Raw genomic sequence first — 12,293 nt, 5'->3', positions numbered from 1 at the left:
GGGATATAACTGTGTTTATGGCCAATTTTTGTGTTTGGAAGGTCTGTAGTGTAATTATGGCTGCACCAACTTATTGGTCCAGGCTATCAAGTAATATCAGGTATACTTTCACAGTGTAAGCTGCAAATCCCTTAGTAGCCCAAATAGTTGAAATCTACGCCCTGTTTATGCCCACCTAAGCCTGCCAAGGCGTAGATTTCAACTTCGGCATTCCGCAAGCCTGCCGTTCTCCTGTTGCTGCAGCCCGCTCGCTCTGCTGTCACGCTGACAGTAGAGCTCCTTATCTCGGTCAGGAGCCAATTCGATTAGCGATAGCCAATCACAGTACAGGAATGAAGAATCGGTAATTAAAGTGCTATGAAACTCAGCATTTCTTCTTTGCTCTAAAAGATTCTTTACAACAGAAAAGTTACTAGCAGAAAAAACACTGGCAGCAGAACAGCATTCAAGCAGTTAAACTCAGCACTTTCTTCTTCAGATCCATTGCCAACCTTGAGGAAGTGATTTTTTTGTGCTAACAGTGACTACAATGGTAACGGATAAGAAAACAACAAGATAATATTAAACACTGCTAGCAGTGTCTCAGCTGAAAACAAGTTAAAAGTGTACACAGGAGAAGACACATTCTCCCTGGCTGTTGTAATGTATAAATACAGCAGCTATGCAATAAATTACAATGGCAGCTTTCAGAGTAGATAAACTGTACTTTGAGAACTTGTAATTTATAAACAGATAATATTACTTGTGCACAAAAGCAAATATGATAACTGTAAAAAAAAAAAAAAAGTAGGAAAACATGTTTTTACTAAATGTTATGTCAGAGTTCAAATCTCCTTTTAACCCTCGCTGCCGTTTTATTTTTTTTAAATCATGTAGCGAGCCTTGGGCTCGCTACATGATAGCCGCTGCTCAGCGGCACCCCCCCCCCCCCCCCAGCCCCTTCGATCGCCTCCGGCGATAGGCGATCAGGAAATCCCGTTCAAAGAACGGGATTTCCTGGTGGGCTTCCCCGTCGCCATGGCGACGGGGCGGGATGACGTCATGGACGTCGTGACGTCTAAGGGAGACCCGATCCACCCCTTAGCGCTGCCTGGCGCTGATAGGCCAGGCAGCGCAGGGGTCTAGGGGGGGGGGGGGCTCTGCGGCGGCGCGGATAGCGGTGGCGATCAGTGTGCTGACACAGCTAGCAAAGTGCTAGCTGCGTTCAGCAAAAAAAAAAAAAAAAAAATTACGCAGATCGGCCCAGCAGGGCCTGAGAAAACCTTCTGCGCGGCTTACCCCGAACTACGTTCGGGGTTACCGCCAGGAAGGTTAAGAAACTTTGTAAAAAAAAAAAAAAGTTCCCCTGAATCGTACTCACCTCGGTAGGGGAAAGCATCCGGATCCTATCTAGGCTTCCCCCGTCCTCGTGTCCCACGGCGGTCTCGCTGTGCCCCTCCAAACAGCGGGGATGTAAATATTTACCTTCCTGTCTCCAGCGCAGGCGCAGTATCGGCTCTCCGCTTGGAGATAAGCGTAAATAGCCGATCGTTTTTGGCCTGCTCTAGTCTCCTGCGCCTGCGTAGTAGAGCGGACCCAACAGAGATCGGCTATTTCCGCCTATTGCCGAGCAGAGAGCCGCAACAGAGCCCCCTTTGGAGCCAGGGAAGGTAAATATAGCACAGCCTGACAAATTGTCGGCTGTGCGTTCCGTGGGCTGCAGCGAGAGCACTGTGGGACACAGGAGGACAGGGGAAGCCTCGATAGGGTCCGGAGGCTTCCCCCTACCAAGGTGGGTACCCCCCAGGGGAACTTTTTTTTTTGTTATAGAGTCTCTTTAAACCATAATTCACTCGCTCACCCTAATAGGAGATAAATACCTCAAACCATGCCCCCCCCCCCTTCCCAATAGGAGTAAAAGTTATTTTAAAATGAAGATGAAAAATGATCTCTTAGGAGAAAACTCAGGAGAAAAGTGAATTGCATATGGGCCCTTGTGTTTAAAAATATAAACTAGATCCTCGCCTCTCTATGCACAGAGAGGCTAAGCTTATTAGATGGCTAACAATGCCAATATTGACAGTGCAGCATACAAGCGTATCAGTGGATAAACTGCTGTTGGTCTGTCCTCGATCTCACTTGTCCCACTGCGTGGAAGCAGCACCCAATGATCCAATATGGAAGCCGTTGATGCTCTCCTGTCCTCGGACGAATCGGGACATTAGTAATTCACAGGCTATTTGCGCCAAGAGAAAAGTAAACATTTATTGGACGAGAATAAAAACGCATGCGCTAGTCTGACGCATTTTGCATGGATCACCCTCGCTTTATCAGAGGCAGTTTGGCAATAAGCACTTCCTTCTTATGTTTTTTTTTTTTACAGCACCCCCAAATAGGTCACGGTCACAGAGCTGAGGGCTGGTTTAGAAAGGATTTGTGGTTTTGTCTATGGAGGGGGACAGAGGCAGGAGGGGGTAGAGATAGGGTTACAGTGCACATATGTGAACATGCCCTAAAAGTTGTGTAGGCTGCGTATGTGTGTGTTAGCACGTTGCCCTCATGCGCAGCACACGTAATATGGACAAGACCTCAGTGTTCCTGCAAACCAAACTTGATTTCTGCAAGTTCCTGCTGGGATCACATTACACCATAGTAAAGAGAGCGGCCCTCGATACTAGTGGCTGCAGCTGTCCTGACACTTGTATTGGCCTGAGGAAGCAGGCTTACACCCGCGAAACATGTTGCCTGTGCATAATAAGCCTTGTTTGTCGCATGTGACTGTTGTTACTGAGGTAAGCCACCTCACCTAATTTCATCCATACCTAGGCGCCTCTTTACGCCTGTTGTGTACACCATAGTAAAGGTTGCTGTAATTAGTAGTTCTGTATTCGTAGTAGAGTAATCAAACCTGCAGCAAAATCTTCAATTTACCGTAAAGTGTGCTCAAAAAGAATGGATTCCACATAAGACAACAATCTGAAGACATCAGAGTGCAAATCAACAGTAATCAAGGCCCTGTGCAGAAGTGAATGACTATTTTACATTCAGGGCTACTTCATGGTTCCAAAACAAGGACAACTCTGACAAAATGCCAATCTTCAAGCAAATCATCATGAAACACCAGAATATATTTATCTAAACCACAGGTGTCAAACTCAAGTCCCGCAGGCCAAATACAGCCCCCCTTGTCATTTGATGTGGCCCTCGATAGATTTGAACATGCATCACTGTAAGCAGTAAAATAACGACAGCACACTGCCTTCCCATTCAGGGTAGCACACCGGTGACAGTGCTTCTGGCTGAAACATTGTCAGCTTGACTTTGGGGTGCAACAACATCTCACAGGCTCTCTCCTGGAATCCAAACCCAGTGTAATGATTACCGGCTTCATTGATGCATCAGGCCCCTTCTTCTGTTCTTCCCAGCAGCTGCGCGCTCTGTGCTTCCATACCTCCAGCTTCTGATCATGTGACATACATTTGGAGCCAGAGGTATGCAGCATAGAGCATGTGGTTGTCAGAGGACACCGGAAGCATCACTGGAGCAGGCAAATATTGAACTACTCCACTGTTACTCTAGAGAAGGGGGGAGGAGTGAGCCCCCCCCATGGTTACACCACTTAGTTTGAGACAAATAAAATGTTAAATCTTAATAAACCATTTCGGCCCACGCCTTACGCTATATTTTAGATTTTGCCCCCCTACGTGATTGAGTTTGACACCCCTAATCTAGACCGAGGCAAAGAAAACTGGAGCAAAGATGTAGTGGTTACCCCCAACAGCCAATCACAGTTCTTGTTTCATTTAAAGAGCACCTGAAGCATGCTCAACAATTCATTTGCTGTGTTCTACATTTTAACTTAAAGTGAACCAGAGATGGACAACTAGGCTTAATTTATAATTACCCGGGGCTTCCTCTATCCCCATGAGCAGCGCCGAGCCCATCGCCATCCATCTCTGGTTCACTTTAATGCAGAATCTCCAATTAAAACGTAATTTAAAGGATATCTGAAGCTAATTTTTTATTTATTTAAATACCAGTATGGTTGAGTACCTTTAAGGCACACATACCAGTACCTTGCCACTTGGTCCCTAAAGCGTATTGTGACTCCCCTCGCAGTTCGAATAACGAGAAAAAAAAGGAAGAGGCAGAGACGATCCTTAAAGAGTAACTTCAGCCTAAACAAACATACCGTCATTAAGTTACATTAGTTATGTTAATTAAAATAGATAGGTAATATAATCTCTTACCCACCCTGTTTTGAAAGAACAGGCAAATGTTTGTGATTTCATGAGGGCAGCCATCTTCTTGTTTGAAAGGAGGTGACAGGGAGCATGAAACACAGTTCCAACTGTCCTGTGTCCTGATCACCCATCCCAGATGCGCGCCCTAGGCTTCAAATCTCAAATTAAAAAAAAAAAAACATTGCGCCAAAAACAGCAGAAGGAAAACAACAACATCAGAAATCCCATCATGCTTTGCACAGCATCAGGGGAAAAACAATGGGAAGGAGGGTTGGGAAGTGGCGGTATGTGGTGGTTAGCATTCATATTTTAATTTATGCAATGCTGTTTTTTTAAAAACAATTTTGGCTTCAGAGTCAATCACTCAAGCCACATCAATTGTTATTTCAAGCAATCTGTGGCAAAAAAAACCCCATCACAGTTAATCAGACAATAAATTTGAACCCATTGGACACGGCAGGGAAGCGGCAGTAGATTGATGGCCCATAGCATTGCATTACATTGAACAGTGCAACACTGCTACCTTAGCTGGTAGGCTGTCAATTTGTGATGTGTGAACTGTTTTTGTTAGTATAGATTAATGCACTTTAGCACCAGGCCCTCTTGCACAAGCACTTTTTTGTACCCCTGACAAAACCCCCATTTTAAGGGGGTAAAACATGTAGGGTTTTTTATGTAGGGTGATTTTGTATGGTCTATATAGCAGTGTGAATTTAGGTGACACTTATCGCTACTAATTTACTAAGTTAGTTACTAAAAATTACCTCAATCCACTGGGTTTTTTTTTTACTTCACAATTGTTTACAATTGTTTTCAATGGTGCAACCAATGATTTTACTCTCTATACTGTAATTATTAAAAGTTAAGTTTTAGGTTTTAGTCTCTTCTAAGAAGGTTAGTTTTTGTGTATTTAGTCAAATCAGGTGTGTGCATTGTTCAACATTGCAGTTCAACAGATTTTCAAAAGATTTCATGGTGAAATGTATATGGCTGTGTATAGTCACCTTTAAGGCTGCTTACACACTAAGACGTTACAGGCGCACGTTAGTGCAGCCTGTAACGCTCCCCCAACGCACAGCAATGTAACACAAGTGGGCTGTTCACAGTGCCCACGTTGCGTTACATGTAACGCTGCACGTTCTTCCGAAAGTGCAGCATGCTACGGCGTTACATCGGCTTAAGCCGCGTTAGACTGTTTGCACATGCGCAGTCATGTTGGGGAGGAGCGGAGAGCGGCCAGGCACATGGCTAATTAATATTCACTGCACGTTGTGACGTGCAGTGTTTACTTCCTGGTGCAGCCGCTCTGTGCGGTGATTGGCCGGCGGGGCCACGTGATGCCGCATGCGTCCAAGAGTACGTATCACGGCATCACGGACGCCAGAGTGAGCTGCACAACGCGGCTCACTCTGACGTCCACATCGAAGAGCACCAGGCCTTGCGTTAGGTGCACGTTATGCGACCTTAACGTAGCACCTAACGCAACGTCTTGGTGTGCAAGTAGCCTAAAGCCTTAAACCCCACCCCGACTGCCCACCAGGGGCAGGCCATGTTAACACAGCAGGGGTGGACGCAGAGCTGGGGGTTGGTTCTGCAAGACTTCTGGGCAAAACAGTCAGTGAGGCAGAGGTAGCTCATTTATGGGCGAGTTAACATTTTTAAATCATCGATTCTGCATTAAATTAAAAACGTAGAAACAGTAAATTTATGGTTGAGGTGTTACAGGTGCTATATAACACCTGCAATTTGATTGGCTGCTTTGGACAACAGCTCCACTTTTACTCCAGTGTTCTTCGCACACGTCCGAGCCAGCACTTTCCTGCAGTAACTACAGGCAATCATGGAGATGCAAATAAATTCAGATGGCATGTAAATTGCATCCAAATTATACACAGCTTCATATTAATCCAAACAAATGCACTTTGGGTTGATCTTGACCTGTCTAGCCCCAAGCATCACACAGCTAGCCTTCAAGATGGAATGATCTGCCTCTCATTGATAAATCAGTAGCAGTAACCCATGACAACCAAATGCCAGCATCCTTAGCGTTGCTATGGTGATCAGACCTGGTTGCTAAGGTGACTGGATGTGGTGCTGGGATGGCTCCTGCCCTCCATGTGGGGGAGACAAGCTGACATTTCCACAGACCCCCAGCTAGGCGCAGAGGGGAGACAGGCCGGGTCACGCGGGAGGGCAGCCCCTCACAGCGCCCCAGTTTGAATTTCCCTCCTCCAGGGTGACACCGGCCTCCTCCATCTCTCTCCCCACTCACCCATCGCTCCGCACTTCTCACTCCGGCGTGACGTCACTCCCGGCTCCTCCTCCTCCGTGATCACATGACACGCTGGGCTGAAGCTCTGAGTGAGTCACGTGAGTAGAGAACGCTGTCTGAGAGAGAGAGAGAGAGTCAGGTGCTCTGAATCATGACGTCACTCCCGGCGCTGCCTCCCAAGGTCACATGATGCTGATGGCTCTGAGTGAGTCACGTAAACAGAGAGAGAGTCCTGCAGACAGAAAGCTACGGAAGCCTGCGAGGGCTTTTCTCTCAGTATAGCCTCAAATATTACGCCTAGCATAGCCTAGGGACATGTTAGCTGGGGAGGAAAGCGCTCCCTGCGCTCTGTGGCTATTTTCTGTGTATGCGATGCGTTGCAGTTTGGTGGCTGGAGAACTACAGATCTCAGCATGCTAATCATTGCCAACAAAGTCCACCTGGCACAGATGTGTTCCTGCTCTGATGCAGCTGTCAGTGCAGAGCTTGTTTAGGCACTAGTCTAGTCTAGTTAACCACCTCGCATCCAGACCTTGTTTTCCCCTTCTGGACCAGAGCAGTTTTGACATTGTAGCTAATGTCCCTATTTAAACAGCCATAACTTTATCCCTACTCACAACACCTAAATAATCTGGATATTGTTTTTTCAGGATAAACTAGACTTTCATTGGGGGATATTTTGTCCTGAGAAGTTTTTTTTCTGCGCATTTTAGCGGGAAAAAAGAGGGAAAATGTTAAAATTGCATTATTTCTCAGGTTTTCTTCAGTTCTAGTAAAAAATAAAAAGTGCTACAGTAGGTAAAAGACATGCCATAAGTATTATGTCCCCCAAGGATAGATAGCCAGATGTGTGCCCAGTGTCAGACCCCTCCCCCCCTCCAGTATAGCCAGATGTGCCCCCCAATATCAGCCTCCATTATAGCCAAATGTGTCCCTGTATTTGCTAACCCTATATATATATATATATATATATATATATATATATATATATATATATATATATATATATATATATATATATATATATATATATATATATATATATATATATATATATAGATGCATACCCCAATAAAGCACCCCTCATTATAGCCAGATGTCTCCCCAGGATCAGTGTTCCCCATTATAGTCATATGTGCCCCCAGTATTAAGTTATGTCCCTCAGGACCATCAGATGTGCCCTCCATTATGAAATCCCCCACCCCGTTACCCTGATGTGTCCCAATAATAATTTCAACCCCCCCCCCCCCCTTCAGATTTAGAACCACCACTCTCTGCTATAAATAGCCAGATGTGCCCCCCCCCCCCCCCTTAACACTTAGCTTTCTCCCCCCCCCCCCCCCCCCCTCCCGTGGCCAGATCGTAAAAAAAATTCCCCTGCAAGGAGAATATCTCACCTTACCTGGTTCCTGCGATCATCCTGCAGCTCCAGCCTCCATTCACCGCGGTGCACGCAGCCCTGTGATACTGAACACCGGGTCCAGGCTTGATGATGTCATCAAGCCGGGACCCGGATATTCAGCGTCACAGGGCTGAGTGAAGAGCGGTAAATGGAGGCTGGAGCTGCAGCATGATCGCAGAAACCAGGTAAGGTGAGATATTCAACTTGCAGGGGCATTTTTTTTAATGATCCGACCACGGCGGGGGGGGGGGGGGGGCAGGAGATGAAGGATCACTGCTGTTTGCTACAGTGGTGATAGTTCATCCGCGGGGGGTTACTAATTGGCTACAAGGGAACATGTTCTCTTTCACCAATTAGTAATGCAGCTGTCAGTGCCGGGGTAATCGTACACAGCAGGGCTGCAAGCAATTCAGTATATCTACGTCATGGTGGCTTGGAGGGTGCCACAGATGACGTAGATATACTGTAGCAGTGGACAAAGTGGTTAAAGGACTTACGAGGTCAAAATGTTAAAAAAAGTCAATTACCTGTATGCTAATTTAAGGCACGGAGGACGCCGTCCGCGCCCTCTGTGCCATTCCGCCGGGTCCCCTGCGCTCAATAGCCCCCCGGCCGGCCCCCGACCACTCGACCCGGGTCGGGCTCTCTTGGCTGCACAAAGATGGCCGCATGAGCTGGCCGCGGCTGCGCAGTCCGCTTAGCGGCGAGTGCGGCTGCGCAGCTCTAGGGCCAACCTCCCGATCCACACTGCATGGATCGGGGGGTTGGCCCTAAAGCTGCGCAGCCGCACTTGCAGCTAAGCGAACTGCGCAGCCGCGGCCGGCTCATGCGGCTATCTTTGTGCAGCCAAGAGAGCCCGACCCGGGCCGAGCGGCCGGGGGGCTATTGAGCGCAGTGGACCCGGCGGAACGGCACGGAGAGCACGGACGGCGTCCTCCGTGTCTTAAATTAACATACAGGTATTTGACTTTTATTAACAGTTTGACCTCGTAAGTCCTTTAAAGATGCCCATAAGCGATACTCATCAGATGTGATCTGTATAGTTTACAATAGAATTGCACATAAAACTGCAGCGTTTGGTGAAAATCGGCATAAAATTATTCCATGGTCGATTGAAACCAAAAATGTAATCAATCTAAATGTTTGATTTTGCAATCGAATCGAAAGGGAGAAAATGCCCTAATTGACCCATTTGTGGGAACAATCGATAATGACATTCTAATAACTTTCAATCCTAAAAATGGCCACCTTGAGGGCCCATTCACACTTGCATTTTCAAAACGCCGGCGATTGTTGCCGGCGTTTTGCAGGAGTGATTTTTCCGCAATTTCACGTGGAAAAATCACTGAACACTGCGGCGGTTTTGCCACAATCGTGTTTAGCGCTTCTATAGCACTGAAACGCGATCGCCGGGAAATCACCTGAAAATGGTGCAGGTAACGCGTTTGCATTTTGCGTTTTTGCGCTCAAACGCTAGCGCTTTTTAAAAGCGCTAGTGTAATAAAACCCTATGGGCCCATTCTTACTTGTGCAATTTGCGCAAATCGCCACAAATCGCCCAAGTAAGAACGGGCCCATAGGGTTTTATTACAAAGCGCTGGCGTTTGAGCGTTTTGCCGAAATCGCTCTAGTGTGAATGGGCCCTTAAGGGACCCGGTGGGAACCTCATAGACCAACAGGCACTCCCTGCTCACAGCAATTTGGTAGCAAACACTCATTTGTAAGAAAAAATTGTACCCCGTTGGAAACGCTATCCATGCCATCAACAGAATAGGTGTAGTAAAGTTGTACAGGCGGCAGCCAAAGCGAATGCCGTGCCCCAAGGCTGTGGGCGGGGGTCCGCGTATGCAATTTAAGTATTTAATGGATAGAGCAGGTAGCGGCCATTGGTCTATGAGGTTTCCAGCTGGGTGCCTGCTATCTCATGTGATGATCTGCGGCACTTTGCACACTTGCATGGGAGCCACTGTTGGATCGGTTCTTGCACGGCGTCCCCCTGTGTGATGGACAAAGTCTGCCACTTTGATCCAATCCACGAGCAATGACCACTGTGTAATAATGTTATTATGCTGATATTTGAAAGAGGGGGTGGAGCTATAGCGCATGAGCTGGCACTGACCCCGCCCCCCACAACTGATGCTGCTCCCTGCCACTGGTAAACAGGATTGAGCCTCTGGAGCCCAGGTTCTGATCCTTTTTCAGGTTCACCCACATCCTCCCCAGCACCCTGGAAAAAACAACCACATTTGGCGAAGCAGTGGGCTGAAAATAACTTTTCACTATACTCAAGCAGACATCTATTTTTGTTTTTATTTCAAGTTGTCTTCTGTTTGGGGTCATGGCTGGCCTTCCTTCCGACTTTTATTTATTTCTTCCCTTTTCTGCTTCCCCTCTCCAAAGGCATACCCGCTGATACTCAGCTAAAAAGACTAAAAAGACCAAAATCTACCAGGCCCTCCAAAACAAAGGTAGGGAGCTGCAGAGCACAGAAGAACTTTTTCACATTCTGCAATTATTGGGGGTATTTTATAAGCCTCGTACACACGCCTGACTTAAGTTGGCTGAGGTGGCCAGTAACGACCCGCTTAGCCAACAATTAGGGGTGTGCATACCTCCCAACTTTTTGAGATGAGAAAGAGGGACACATAAGCCATGCCCCTGCCACACCCCTAGTCACGCCCCCGCCACACCCCTAGTCACGCATATCATAAAGATTTCATAAGAAAAATATGTTTTATAATTCAAACTACACTGGCCCTTTCTATCCTGGTTCATTTTCCTTCATTTTAACATTTTAAAAGTAGTAATATATCAATTTAATGGATGGGAATAAAGTTTAGAGTCAATCAAACACATTTTTTAGTAGAAAAACATATATATTTACATAGAAAGAGGGACAAAGTCCTGAAAGAGGGACAAATGAGGAGGACAGAGGGACAGGGCTCCCAAAGAGGGACTGTCCCTCCGAAAGAGGGACAGTTGGGAGCTATGGGTGTGTGCGGCAGCCGACGACACGCGACCCGCAAGCAATCCGCCGATCCCACTGTTTGCACCATTGCCCCGCCCACCACGTGACGACACGCATGTGCTGCTTGTCGTCCCTCTGTTGCCCCCCCCCCCCCCCACACACACACAGCTACACAGCTGTTACGCGTGTGTAGCCGGTCCCAGCTACATCACCCAAGGGGATTGGGTCATGATCCCCGACGGGCGACATCAGTTGGGTATGTGTGCGGCCCTACCGCATCAGCCATCAGGTGTGTGTACGACACCTGATGATCCCCGTTGCCCAACCTATGAGCGATCCGCTGGACAAATCTACCCAACGACACAGATCCCATTGTTCGTGCCGGTCCCCCAGGTTGTCGCATGACGTCACGCACGCTCCGCTCATCGCCCCTCCGTCATCCCCACGCCCCCCGCATAGCAACACAGCACTTCGTCAGCTACACAGGCGCATGTGTACAGGCCCTTATTTCTACTACCAGGGCCATCCTGCTTCCAAAACTACCTGCTTAAAGGGGAACTTCGGCCTAAACAAACATACTGTCATTAAGTTACATCAGTTATGTTAATTAAAATAGATAGGTAATATAATCTCTTACCCACCCTGTTTAAAAGAACAGGCAAATGTTTGTGATTTCATGGGGGCAGCCATCTTTGTCATGGGGGCAGCCATCTTTTTGGTTGAAAGGAGGTGACAGGGACCATGAGACACAGTTCCAACTGTCCTGTGTCCTGATCACCCCTCCCAGCTACGCTAGGCTTCAAAGCTCAAATAAAAAAAAAAAAAAATTCGCCAAAACAGCAGAAGGAGAACAACAACATCAGAAATCCCATCATGCTTTGCATAGCATCAGGGGAAAAATGCCTGGGCAGTTTTCTTCTGTGCAGCTAAAAATGTGGCTTGGGTAAGAAAAACAAAGTTCTGATGCTGTGAAACTGTTAAACACCAAGCCTTTTCAGTGCTGCTGAGTAGATTTTTAGTCTGGAGGTTCACTTTAATGGAAAAGCAAGCCATCCTTATCATACCGGCCGCATCTGCATAAAAGGAAGCCAAGACAATGCCCTATATTCTATAATCTTTGGTTATTATTTCTAAACATCGCATCGGCCAATCACTGGCGTAAATCAGAGCTGCCACTATTAGAAAAAAGCAATCAGAAAAATCAATGCGGGTATGGGCAGCTCACATCTGTAGCCTATATTTTAGGATATGTGCAAACTCAGAGGCACAAGTGATTGTTATAAGCTGAATGTCTGGCGGTGATTTGTCAATAGTTTGTTGTTTCTTGTATCATACTGTGTGGGGGTGGGCTGAACAGAGCTGCACCACTGCTGCCTGCTTTGTTCTACATTATGCTAGAGACTAACAAAGCTTTTAATAGATGGGTTT

At 46.9% G+C, this 12,293-nt stretch overlaps 1 protein-coding gene across 2 annotated transcripts in view; it reads right to left on the bottom strand.

Moving 5' to 3' along the window:
* The window catches only part of SAAL1 (serum amyloid A like 1), a 227,095-nt gene extending 220,450 nt beyond the window's left edge, over nucleotides 1-6,645 (bottom strand). The window contains exon 1 of one of the 2 annotated variants that reach the window (XM_068260992.1): nucleotides 6,496-6,645. In XM_068260992.1, coding sequence (XP_068117093.1) covers nucleotides 6,496-6,499 — 4 coding nt within the window. In that variant the 5' untranslated portion in view covers nucleotides 6,500-6,645. Of the gene's footprint in view, nucleotides 1-6,289; nucleotides 6,465-6,495 lie in introns of those variants that run through there. The other variant, XM_068260993.1, reaches the window with a different exon arrangement.
* Nucleotides 6,646-12,293: the final 5,648 nt, after the last annotated feature.

This window comes from Hyperolius riggenbachi, chromosome 11 (assembly GCF_040937935.1).
Source record: "Hyperolius riggenbachi isolate aHypRig1 chromosome 11, aHypRig1.pri, whole genome shotgun sequence".
NCBI lineage: Eukaryota > Metazoa > Chordata > Amphibia > Anura > Hyperoliidae > Hyperolius > Hyperolius riggenbachi.
This window is presented reverse-complemented; position numbering and strand designations above follow the sequence as displayed.